The sequence below is a fragment of the Lolium perenne genome, chromosome 4 (assembly GCF_019359855.2).
Source record: "Lolium perenne isolate Kyuss_39 chromosome 4, Kyuss_2.0, whole genome shotgun sequence".
NCBI lineage: Eukaryota > Viridiplantae > Streptophyta > Magnoliopsida > Poales > Poaceae > Lolium > Lolium perenne.
In genome coordinates this window covers 287291292-287304436 of record NC_067247.2, presented here as the reverse complement: position 1 = coordinate 287304436, position 13145 = coordinate 287291292, and the positions used below count along the sequence as shown (strand labels likewise).

The 13145-nt window shown below is 42.6% G+C and overlaps 1 protein-coding gene across 1 annotated transcript; it reads left to right on the top strand.

Annotated features, from left to right (window-relative positions):
* Nucleotides 1–7059: 7059 nt before the first annotated feature.
* LOC127295670 (uncharacterized) lies at nt 7060–7946 on the top strand. Its single transcript, XM_051325658.2, has one exon. It carries the CDS (start codon nt 7253–7255, stop codon nt 7850–7852), a length of 600 nt encoding a protein of 199 aa, XP_051181618.1. The 5' UTR covers nt 7060–7252; the 3' UTR covers nt 7853–7946.
* The last annotated feature ends 5199 nt before the right edge of the window (nt 7947–13145 follow it).

The window sequence follows — 13145 nt, the reverse complement described above, 5'->3', positions numbered from 1 at the left end:
CAAGAATCACTGGCGACATTTGTTGTTTAATCCTAGATGGATATAAACCCTTGCAATGGAACCTCCACCATATCAACACAATCCATGGTTCCATTGCCCACCACATAGTCATATTCATAGTTATGAAAATAGTGGTTTTGGTTTTTATGCAATAGTGATAACCATAGTACTTTACAAGTAATTTGATAGAAATACTCAAATGACATGAGCAAGTGATGAACTTGCCTTTCTTGGCTGCAAGATTATGCAGACAAGGTCTTCGATACGCAATAACTCCAAATTCTGAAATAGCATCATCGTCCGGTAAGGACGATGTTTAAAAGATTGGCAAGGATGCAATAATGCATAAGTATGAGATGCAATCGCTCTAAGCGTGACCTAACCCCGATGATTTAGGATTAGTATGTGGTAATGATTAGTTCAGGGTGTGTTACACTTTTAGAGTGATTCACAAACAAGGTTCTTATTCAGGGTTGTGTTGTTTTTAGAATCATAAGCAAGTGGTAAAATGCATATTAATAATCATACACACCCAGGAATAGTAGTTGTATACTAAGTAAAGAGCAGTTGTCAATTTTATGTACTGTAGTGCATGGTTGATGATTACTTATTATATAATTCAAAAGAATAACTTTTTAGGAACATGCTATTTAATAAAGAACAAGTATGATTATTAGATTTGTGGGGTTCTATGGTTTTCTATGGTTCTAATTGGTTTCTGGAGTAAGTAGTAGATGGATCCCAATAAGGTTGGATTCATCATCATCTAGGGCTGGTAAGGTTGAGTTAAGCCTAGGCATCCTAAGCAATTATTCATACAAGGTTGCTATCAAGATTGGTGCATTTTGTTGGTGATAGCTAGCTAGGGTTTATAGTTCCTATAAGGCAGGTTTAATGACTACTCTTTATTTACTTCAAAAGAATAACTTTTGAATAACATATTATTTAATCAGTAAGAAGTATTTCAATTAAGGCTTATGGTTTCTAGGGTTTGCTCTTAGTTTCACTAAGTAATTATTAGATGGGTCTTTAAACAAGATGGGTTCAAAATCTTCTAGTAATGGCAAGTACTAGGTTTCACATATTGTGGTTAAGGTTATGTAATCAACAACTCTCAATGTAAGTAGTTGATGTGATAAGGTTGACTTGTAAGTCAATGTGTTTAACTAGGTATATGATTTGGAAATGAATACTATTAAATCAAGGATAAAAACTTAAACTCTACTCATAAGCCAAGGCTATGGCTTAGATATATGGTATATGGAACTTATCCAATAATAGGACACTAATAGTAAGTGGTAACAACTTAGTTGAGTTGGACAAGGGATGATTACTAATGGTTAATAGGTTTAGTATATCAAGCTTCTAATGGTATGGTATTGTATGATACAACTAACAAGATATGACCAATATCTAGTACAAGGTTAAATTGGTAGTGTAGGATGAATGTTTACTTAAACAATACAATTAACACACCACTCTAGCTATGATATTTTACTTAAGATCCAATTATAAAGGTCCTACTTGTAAGTATCAAACATGGTCATGCAAAGTAAGATAAACAATTTGATTTGGCTGAAAGTTGCTTAAGAGTATGACTTAAAGTGCCGTTCGAGTTTTCTTGTCTTTCAACATGAATGCAAACTACTAGGATTGATTTGAGAAAATAGGTTTATAGAAACTCACATCGTATTTAGGTTTAATGAATTAATTTTGTTAAGGTTTATCAATTTCCCAAATTATCTTGGATTCAGTTCCAATTTTGATTAAGGAACATATTCCTTAGAAATATGTTTTAGTACTAGAATATAATTTAAGACTAGTTAATATTTATGTTAGATTTTATGGATTTTTTTATTCATAAAAATATAATAACTTTTATTTATTAAATAATAATTTTTTTAATGAAAACATTTATGACATGATTAAGGTTGAAATAATATTTCAAATTTTGGAAAATTCCATTTGACATTTATTTCTTAAAAATATTTTTCTAGGAAAAAATTGGATTGTAATCCTTAAGACTGATATAATGATTAACTTGACTTATAGCAAATTGGGCCATTTAGCACACACGTATGTATCCAGTCCAGACATACACGCATATGTACGAGTCCAACACGGCCCAGCTCACGTCTCTCTCGTTTCTCTTTATCTCTCTCACTCTCGTCTCTGTTTCTACGCACAGAGGCACGCACGCGACTCCCCTCATGGCCCCCTCGATGTGCTGCCGCTCACCAGCCGTCGACCAACTCCCGCACCGGCGAGTGGGGTTCCTGCTCGCCCGACGTGCTCTACACCACCCCCTGGTTGATTTGGTTTTCGTTGTCTCTCGCGGTCGCTCCGACCCCGAAACCCTAGCCTGCCACTGTCGTCGCCAAACCAGCCACCGGCCAACTCCGGCGCCCTCCGAGCTGCTGGTGCTTCATCTGCACTTCATGGTCGCTCTTATCTGTCTCTACCATGCCCTCGTCGCTTCTTCACCACTACCGTTTGGTTGATGCGGCCTCGCCCCGAACTCCGCCCCGGCTTCTCACCGCCGCCGCGCGTCCACGGGGCACTGGCCGGTCTTCCGCCGGCCCTTCAACTGCCGCGACGCCGCCACTAGCCTCGACGCGCCCCTGGCCAAACCAAGCTGTGGGATCGGCTTGGTTGCCGATCTGGTGCCGCGCACCGCCCTGCTGCTCCCAATGGAGACCCCGCCTCCTCGTCGACCACTAGCCCCGCCTCGAGCTCCTGGTGGTTATGTGGTGTTAGTTGATTCTGCGGTGTTGATGGGGTAGTGCAGTACTTCTGCTCTAATGCCTATTTCAGCTGCAACCTCGACGCCGGCGGGATGGTGCCGTAGGCGCAACCCCGGCGTCCACGCCTCCTTGTACTGCTACTACTGCTATGTGAGTTAACCCTCTCCTCTCTGTCTATGGCCTTGGAGTGGTAGTCGTTGGTAGCAATTTGCTTAATAAACCAGTGTTCTTTCATGTGTAGTTCCTGACATACCATCTCTGTCAAACTGAATATACACTACTCACTCCTACTGTTGTGTAATTCTTGTTGAGCTTAGACATGTAAGATGCAACTACTGTTGCCTGCAGATAGATGCTTTGTTTGGTAGCTTAATTGTGAGCCTACATACAAATTTATTATGGCTTTGATTCTCGAAAACAAGTGCAACTATGCTGCTGGTAGCTCTCAATGGCCAGCTGATATTGTACAGGAGGTGCTTTGGTACTGTTGTGATTTACTTGGGCTTGGTTAAACTGATAAGAACACACTTTGTGCTTGATCTATGGGCCCTGCCTGTGTATATTTCTGATGGCATTGATGTTGGATTCAGATGATTCAATGATCATGTGATCATCTTGTGTGTGAAATATCCTATATGTGTATGTGGTGGTGCAAAGGAATTGCTTGGCCAGTTTACTGGACATGATTATTTTCTGGTTTCCTCTCATGGCCTAACTGCCCTCTCAGTCTATAGTTAGGGTATGAGCTCATGGTTCTACCAGGGATCACCAGCTCAGCTGGGTGATCTAGCTCCCCTCTCTGCTGCATATTTCTTTCCGTATATTACTGATAAGAACATATGTTGAGCTTGATATCTTGGCCCAGCCTATGATGCAAAGGCTGAGGCAAAACTTGGATAAGAACAAATACTAAAATGTGTGATTTAAATTCTCTGTGATGATTTTGGATAGCACTTCTATTCATAACTGAGAGAATCACTTCTGGCGACTCAAGTTTTAGCTGATGATCTATAGCTTATGATTTTGGATGCCTATTTTCTTGCCTACAATTACTGACAAAGGGCTATCTGCTAGAATTTGTTCCTCTTTGTGGTGCCTCCTAAGAGTGTGCACAAAGCGGTTAATTATTTAGTAAGATTGGTGCTTCTGGTAGTTGTGTAGGGTGATTTACTAGGCTCTGATCATAACTATGATCAGATGATGTTAAAATCATCATAAGTAATTTATGTTTGATAAACTAGTTGATTTGGATGCTATGGTGCCTTCTGGGAATAAATCCAAATAATATGCTCCATGATTTTGGTATACCTCTCTCCTACTTCAGTATGTAGATTTGCTTGATGTTGATCTGATTTTGCTGCTGGTCCTGGTGACTAGAGCTTGTCCTTCTCCCCTAGATCCAGCTATGCCACCCTGATCTTCTTGCTGCTGGAATAAACCTATTCTTGTGGCCTGCTTATTCCTCCTAGCTTCTCCCATCTGGTACGTCATGTTCTGGTTCCTAAGATCTAACTATTGTTCTTGGTTGAGCTAGTGGGTAATAAAGTGTTCCTGTTGTTCTAGCTGTTGTACTAGTTGATCTTTGTTCTTGATACCCCGGTTCGGCTGAGGTGTGGTTGTGTACCAGCAAAGTTTCCTAGTGCAAAGGCTGTAACTATTTATATTGTTGGCTACTCCTTGTGGTGTCGACAGCACACAGGCTGCATGTTGTGACTGTGCTGCCTGTGTGGTACTATTCAGTGTATGTGGTCAAATTGGCCTTCTTTGCCTACAAGGCACGGCTAGCTTGTAGTTATCCTGGATTGGCTTTAATTTGTGGCTGCCAACTGTATTACTTTGATTGGTTGTGATGGTTATATGTGGAAACAAGATGTGAGTTTTATTACTTATTGTTTGTGGCTATTGATTCATCTTGACTAACTATTGTCAATGGTGAATTACTTAATTTGAAAACTTGTGGCTTTTAATAGACACTAGCTAGATTAGAGGGAAATGAAAAATGATTGCCTTGTTGCCTCAAATAGTGTTGCCTTGTCATCTGGATCAATTAATGTTGCCTAAGTGATAATCAATTCCTGATGTTGCCTCTAGTCCTTGTTGCCTCATGATACTTGACCACCTCCTAATTGATGTTGAATCCCTCTAATCACCATTTGGGTATTAAGACAAGTTCTTAATTCCTAATAGCTAGTTTCCAATATTAAAATGTCTCCCAAAATGTGGAGACAAACATTTTAACCTTAACACAACATTACTTTGTCTTTATTGTTTATTTTGTAGATGAAGAATAAGAAGATTGGGAAGATTTGGAACATGAAGATTTTAGATTAGGAATCGTTTTATTCTTTTTGTATCGTCTTTTCTTTATTTTGTAATTTGTGACTTTCTCTTTATGAGAATTCTACATACAATTAGGTAATTCTTAATGTAATATATATTTTATTTCTTTATCTAGTTGTAAATTTTCAATTGTGTTTTATATATTTGTTTGGAATTCAAATTCCAATTCAAGTTTTATTTGAATTCATGTTATTCATATTTCATTTGAATTCAAATTGTTCTCCCAAAGAAAACAATGAATTCACAAAGGTCATGTCGAAATTTGTCGCACTCACATCGATGAGTAACTCAATTCCACCGATGCAAGAGAAACCTCGATCACTTTGACAGTTTTAAACAAAAACGCGAAAATTCCCCAGATTTTCTATGCATGAATGTAATGCACACATCTGTTTTCCTCTATTTTTGTAACCCCAAATCCTGGGATATTACAACCGCAGACGCGGGCCCTCGCCAAGGAACGGCGGAACCAGATGACGCAGGAGGAGAGGAGCGTGCCGAAGAACGCTCTCGATAGCCCGGACTGCGCACAACGCTTCGAAGACAAGCACGCCGTCGAGCTCGCGCGGACGGCCAACCGCTCGGGCGGCCGCTTCAACAACGTCGGCCGCCGTGCCTGGTGGTACGGCCGCGACGTCGACAAGACGCTCCGCGAGTGCGGCTTCCGGCCACACCACCGCGGGCAACGGGAGCCGGTCTATTTCCCGCAGGCGGCGAACATGGTGCCACCGCCTACGAGGGCGCCAGAACGGACCGCGGTGTCCGGAACCTCACGCACTGGACCGTCTGCCGTCGCGCGCACGCGCTCGGCCGCGCCCGCGCCTCCTTCCGGAGGCGTTGTCATCCGCGACGACGCGAGGTGCGCGTCCTCTGCTCCGGCTCCTCGGACGACGGGGTCGGGCCGCCGCGCCCGCGTCGAGGAGGACGCCTCGCTACTACTCCCGCCGGTGAAGAACAAATGGTGGGAGAAGGAGGCCGAGGCGCAGGCAGCCCTCCATGGCGACGGCGACGAGGAGGAGTTCCCCGGCCAGAACTTCCTCGTCGGCCGCTCCGTCGACGAAGACTAGCGTCACATCGCGATCGACCCGCGGCAGGTGGCGGTGTGGTCCGCCAGGGACCATAGCGCCAACTACGTCGACCTCGCCGGACCTTTGGAGCTGCCTGCGCCAAAGGAGGAGAAGGCCGACGAGGAGGAGGCCGACGACGCCGACAGCTGGTCCTTCAGGACGTCCAGCGGCGAGGAACTGGACTTCAGCGCCTTCAAATCCCCGCGCCGCTAGATGTTGTATTTTGGTTTTTTAGTTTCAATTCGCGTTAAATTTGTACAAATTTCGTTCGAATTTTCGTATAAATATCGTTTTCAACATTTCAATTTGATTTACTAAATGTAACAGAACCACCGATTTGAAAGCACGGTGTGAGAGCAGCGTCTTCAAATAGAGGATGATGTACCGACACTCTTCCGGTATCTATTTAGAGCTACCGGTGAAGATGCTTTTATAGCGCGCGATCACAACTCACGAGCAAGCTGCCTTGGTCGGGAAAAGCACAAGATACAGATAAGGAAAGCGCACGGAGAAGTACAAGATACCTACAACAGATGAAGGAGAGCAAAAGCAAATTTCGACCTAGACTCTTCACAGTCAGCTGTCAGTGCTGCTGTGTACCTAGGCTGGGAGCACGATTTGAAAGAGACGACGAACTTGGCAGGCAAAACAAAACGCCCCGGGGTAAACCGTGTTGGGAAAACCATGGACTGTCAAGCCGCAGGACGAAGACGCGGCGGCGAGCGACATAGGAGACGGACCCCACGTTGCAGAGACGCGACGCGCATTCCTTGGCGTCCATCCGGCCGATGAGCCCCACACGCCACGCCCGCAATCATCGACTGCTGGTGCTCCAGCTTATGTCTAACTTTTCCGGCCAACTGCCAAGCAAAGATGCAAATAACTCCGTCGCGTTCTCGCCTCACGACACAGGCACATCATCAATCCCAGCTCCCTATATATGCAGCACTCTGCCCACTCATCTCATCACCAACTCTCTTACCGAACAAACCCTTTCCTTAGCAAAAGCGAAAGAGCAGAGCAAGCAATCAGTCGAGCAGCTACGGGCTACGGCGACGCAGGCCTTGCGATCGCTTTGCTGCATTCCGGCGCGCGGACACCATGGCAACAATGGCGACGTCCAAGTCGTTGAAGAAGGCGTCGATCAGCGGCAAGGCGTGGCGGCTGCTGCGGCTGGCGGTGCTCTGGGCGCGGAAGGGGAGCGCGGCGCGCAGCCTCCGCCTGCTCAAGACCCTGCGCCGCAGCGGCCTCGGCCTCCACGGCAGACGCAACGACCAGCTCCGCTACGGCGAGCGCGAGTTCTCCATCGACGAGACGCCCTCATTCCGGTTCCGCACCCCCTCCGCGCGCGTGCTCCGCTTCATCCCCTGCATCGCCACCGCCGTCCCTGACACACCCGCTCGCTACGGCGAGGACCGGTACTTCTTCTGCGACGCCCGGGAGAAGGACGAAGAGGGCTGCTCCGGGGACTACTACGACGATGCCGAGCTGAGCGAGTGCGGCGTCGAGGATGACCAGCTGCTCGAGCGGGCGATGATGGAGGCCAGCTGCGGGAATGTGGATGCGGCGGAGGGCGGCGAGGACGCCGGGGTGGACGTGAAGGCGGACGAGTTCATCGCCAAGTTCTACGCGCAGATGAAGCTGCAGCGACAGATCTCATGGCTGCAGTACAACGAGATGATGCACAGGAGTGTCTGCTAGATAGCGCGCGCCACGCGATAGCTATATTTTCTGTGAACAGATATTGAGTTTTGGCTCAGCAATGCATAGTTTGGGGCGGGTTTGGTTGCCTGCATCTCCTTGGCTCGTATCGGACCAGCAATTTTTGGTCCGTTTGGTTGTCTTTCGCGTTCTTTCACGAACCACTTCTCAAAGTAGTATCGGCTAGGCCTGGAGGAATGCTCGGTTCGGCAGTTTCCAGCGGTGCAGGCAAATCTTCACACCTGCTGATGCAAAATGAAATCTTCGGCGCACGGGCGGAGACGTGAATAGAGATGGCGGGAGCTGCGGAGCGCATCGACAAAAAGCAAAAAGGGGGCGGGAAGGACTTCGTCACCTCCCACCGAACCCCATGGTCTATTTCTACCCCCTCCTCCACCTGTCCCCCCAAATTTCGAGCTCCTCCTCCTGTCGGCAAGTAGGTAAGAGGCGCACGCATCTCAAGTCGGCGAAGGTTGCAGCGGCGGCGGCGACTACATCTGGGCTGCTTCATCTACTTCCTGGTCCAGCGCATCTTCACCTCCGGCGATGACTGTAAGCCATCCCTTATCCCCGTACCGCGGTAATGTGAACATATATTGAGTTTTGGCTCAGCAATGCATAGTTTACTAGTTCCACACCATTGTGCACGATAAATAGAATGTTCGGCCCATATCCTGCCCGTCCGATATCGTTGGAGATTCGTGCGTGGTCATTTTGCAGAAAAGACCCTCCAATTATGTCTAATTAGGATCTAGTCCCATAGCTGGAGTATAAAATCCCCAAATCAAATATCCCTCACAAATCCGGGTTCCGGCTGCCTCCTTGCTCTAGCCCCGTCGCTCGCCGCCCTCCTACGTTCGTGAGCTCCGGCGACCTCGTGTCGGACGGCACGACGTTGCATCGGGCGGTGCGTCGCTCGCGCTCCGCCGTGGTCGTATGGGGCGCCTCCTCGTCGCCGCCACCTCGCACTGTGGCTTTCTCCGGCACTTGAGGGACGGCCAGGCATCATCTAGGTTGCTGCCAGCCAGCATCGCCGAGGCGCGACTGGACGGGTGGTCGGAGACCATGGGTGGACGCCGGCGGCTGGATCCTTTTTTTCTTTCTATTTTGTTGAATCTCTCGATCCAGTGGTTGTTCTTATGGATCCACTAGATTTGTGAATAACTTAAGATGGATCCACTAGAAACAGGCGTATCGGATGCATGTTTCCCATGGATCTGATGTAGTTTTTTCTTGATGGATTTAGTCTGTAATTTTGTGTTGCATTTTCTTAGATATGTACATAGATCTCTTGCTACTGTGTGTGGATCCCTCTGCTTCATGCATGAATCCTGTACGGATTTCTTGGATATTAACCTCATCTTCTTGGATATGTATATAGATATCTTACTACTGTGTGTGGATCCCTCTGGTTCGTGTATGAATCTTGTACGGATTTTTTTGATATTAACCTCGAAACGTGAAGAAAATTTTCTGCTGTTAGATACTCATCAAGAAATTATGAAGAACTTTAGAGAGACAAAATGGATCCATATACAAATTTGTGAATAACTTCATAAAAACAACTGAAAATCTGAACTTTTTTTGCCATTGTTAGATACTGATATTAAAATTTCGAAGAACTTTAGAGTGACAAAAATAGATCCACGCACAGAAAGGATTTCTAACAGTTAATTTCATAAAACATAGGACCTTTTCGTAAAAGTGAATCATCAATCTTGATGCAATTGCCGGCGGGAGATCAGGTCCGGGCATCATATCCTCGTTCGCTCGATCCATGGTCCCAGCCTTTTTATGTGGCCGTGTGGGAAATGGGCAATTGGTACCTAGGCTAATATCTATTTTCTTCAATTCCCTTTTGTCCTTTTTTTCAGTTATTGTATTTGACTATATAGTTTCAAACAAAATTCAAGTTTCTTTTGCTGGATTGACTAAATTTTTTGAATTTTACCTTTTTACAATCCCCTTTTATTGTTAAACTCTACTTTTATGTTATATTTGAAGGTGTTATTTTAGTATCAAGATTCATGTTTTTGGACTAGTTTTTTTATAGTTCCCTTTTTCGGGGTAGTGGTTTTTTAGAGAGAAAAATAACGGGTGGGGAAATCACTTGCAACTCAAATAACTATCACTTTTTAACTAAACTATAAAACTAATGTTATTTTTTGTTTCTTGTTTCTACTTTTGTATAAAAATCATGTTATTTAGACTAATTTTTAAAATTCTTTTTTTGGGCTAGTGGATTTTAAGAGGGGAAATAACGGGTGGGGAACCGCTTGCAACTCAAATGAACTACCAATTGCAACTAAAATGAATTTTACTTTTCAATTTAGTTAGCTTTTGGGGTTTGTAACTTTTTCATTTTACCGTTGATAAATAGCAGGCATACGGTTGAAAACTTGTGAGCTAAAAAAACTCACCAAAGTATTTGAAATGAAATTAGCTTTTCGGGTCTCTAACTTTTCACATTTACCGTTGATAAATAACGAGAATAGGGTTGATATTTTTTAAGCTAAAAAAATTCAAAAGGAAATTAGATTTTCGCGTTGATAATTTTCACATGTACCGTGGATAAATAATAGGAAGAGGGGTTGATAAATTGTAAGCTAAAAAAAATCCCCAAATATTTTAAATAAAATTAGCTTTTTGGGTCGATAATTTTTCACATTTACCGTTGATAAATAACACGGAGAGGGGTTGATAAATTGTAAGTTAAAAAGTCGCTAAAATATTCTTAATAAATTAGCTTTTTGGATCGATAACTTTTTACATTTACCGTTGATAAATAATGGGCAGAGGGGTTGATAAATTGTGAACTAAAAATATTACCAAAATATTCTAAATGAAATTATATTTTTAGATTGATAATTTTTCACATTTACCATTGATAAACAATCGGCAGAGAGGTTGATAAATTGTGAGCTAAAAATATTCATAAAATATTGTAAATGGAATTAGCTTTTTAGGTTGATAACTTTTCACATTTAACGTTTATAAATAACGGGTACATGGGTTGATAAATTTGAGAGCTAAAAATGTCCCAAAAATATTCTAAATGACATTAGCTTTTCGACTTGATAACTTTTCACATTTAACGTTGATAAATAATGGGTAGATGGGTTGATAAATTTCAGAGCTAAAAATGTCCCAAAAATATTCTAAATGAAATAAGCTTTTCGGGTTGATACCTTTTCATATTTACTGTTGATAAATAACGGGTAGATGGGTTGATAAATTTAAGAGCGAAAAATGTCCCAATTTTTTTTAAATAAGATTAGTTTTTGGATTCGATAACTTTTCAGATCTACCATTGATAAATAACAGGCAGAGGTTGATAAATTGTGAGCTAAAATGTTCCTCCGATATTCTAAATAAAATTAAATTTTTGAGTTGATAACTCTTCACATTTACCAGTGCTAATAACAAACAGAAGGTTGATAAATTGTGTGCTAAATATATTGCCAAAAATATTCTAAATAAATTTAACTTTTGGATCGATAACTTTTCTCATTTATCATTGATAAATAACCGAGATGGGGTAGATAAATTGTTGTCAAATATTCTATATGGCATTAACATTCTTGTTAGCCCTAGGAACCTCAACAAATTTGTCGAATAGTCCATGCATGGTAAATATTTGATAGAGATTTGTAAAAAAAACTAAATCGTCGCACACACTAAACTTACTTGTCAGGAATTATAGTGAAAACACCAAGATCGGTGAACTGACAATTTATTAGTACTTTTCGGTGGGTTTTCTAGTGTATACGTACAACAAGCTGAAGTTTCACTTCCATCTACAGTGTCGGCGGTGTAGTAAAAATAACAATCATCCCTAGTGCTAACAAGAATCCATAAAGGATTTGTTGGTGAACGACGAGAATGTGATGTGCTCGCCTGCATGACGTTGCTAGTTCGAATAGCAGGAGGAGTGCCTTATTTTTGCATGTGCGCGTTGAAATACGACGGGAAGCCATCTCGGGATGCCCTCTTGAGATAATCGGATTTTACATAATGGAAAGGTTAGTGTGAAGCTTAATGATAAAATTGGACCTTATTTCGAGAGGATTTCCTGCTTGAGTGTCATAGCGCTAGAGGATTTTCATATAAATGGTGTTTTTGATCTTATCAGATTTTACATAATGGAAAGGTCAGTGTGAAGCTTAATGATAAAATTGCACCTTATTTCCAGAAGATTTCCTGCTTGAGTGTCATAGAGCTAGAGGATTTTCACATAAATGGTGTTTTTGGTCTTATCAGATTTTACATAATGGAAAGGTAAGTGTGAAGCTTAATGATAAAACTGGACCTTATTTGCAGAGTGGTAAGAAGGTAAGGCAAGGGGATCTCTTTCCCCCGACCCTCTTTAACATGATTTTTGAAAGCCTTACTAAGATGGTTTTAAAGGCAAGACAATAGGTTGATTACTCATTTTGCTCCTAATTTGATTGAGAAAGGTGTTGTTATTCTGCAATATGTTGATTGTTGGAGATATGTCCAAGAGGCAATAATAAAGTGGTTATTATAATATATCTTTGTGTTGATGATAAATGTTTGCATACCATGATATAATTGTATTAACCAAAACATTGATACATGTGTGTTATATAAGCAACAAGGAGTCCCTAGTAAGCCTCTTGTATAACTAGCTTGTTGATTAATAGATGATCATGGTTTCGTGATCATGAACATTGGATGTTATTAATAACAAGATTATGTCATTAGATGAATGATATAATGGACACACACCCAAATAAGTGTAGCATAAGATCACGTCATTAAGTTCAACTTGCTATAAGCTTCCGATACATAGTTACCTAGTCCTTCTACCATGAGATCATGTAAATCACTTATACCGGAAGAGTACTTTGATTACATCAAACGCCACTACGTAAATGGGTGGTTATAAAGATGGGATTAAGTATTCGGAAATTGTGAGTTGAGACATATGGATCAACAGTGGGATTTGTCCATCCCGATGACGGATAGATATACTCTGGGCCCTCTCGGTGGAATGTTGTATGATTAGCTTGCAAGCATGTGACTAGGTCACAAGAGATGACATACCACGGTACGAGTAAAGAGTACTTGTCGGTGACAAGGTTGAACAAGGTATGGAGATACCGATGATCGAACCTCGGACAAGTAGAGTATCGCGTGACAAAGGGAATCGGTATCATATGTAAATTGTTCAATCGATCACTAAATTATCGTTGAATATGTGGGAGCCATTATGGATCTACAGATCCCGCTATTGGTTATTGGTCGGAAAGGAGTCTTGACCATGTCTACA

Excerpts from the sequence above, each read along its gene's own strand:
- LOC127295670 (XM_051325658.2), top strand. The coding sequence starts at position 7,253 with ATGGCAACAATGGCGACGTCCAAGTCGTTGAAGAAGGCGTCGATCAGC.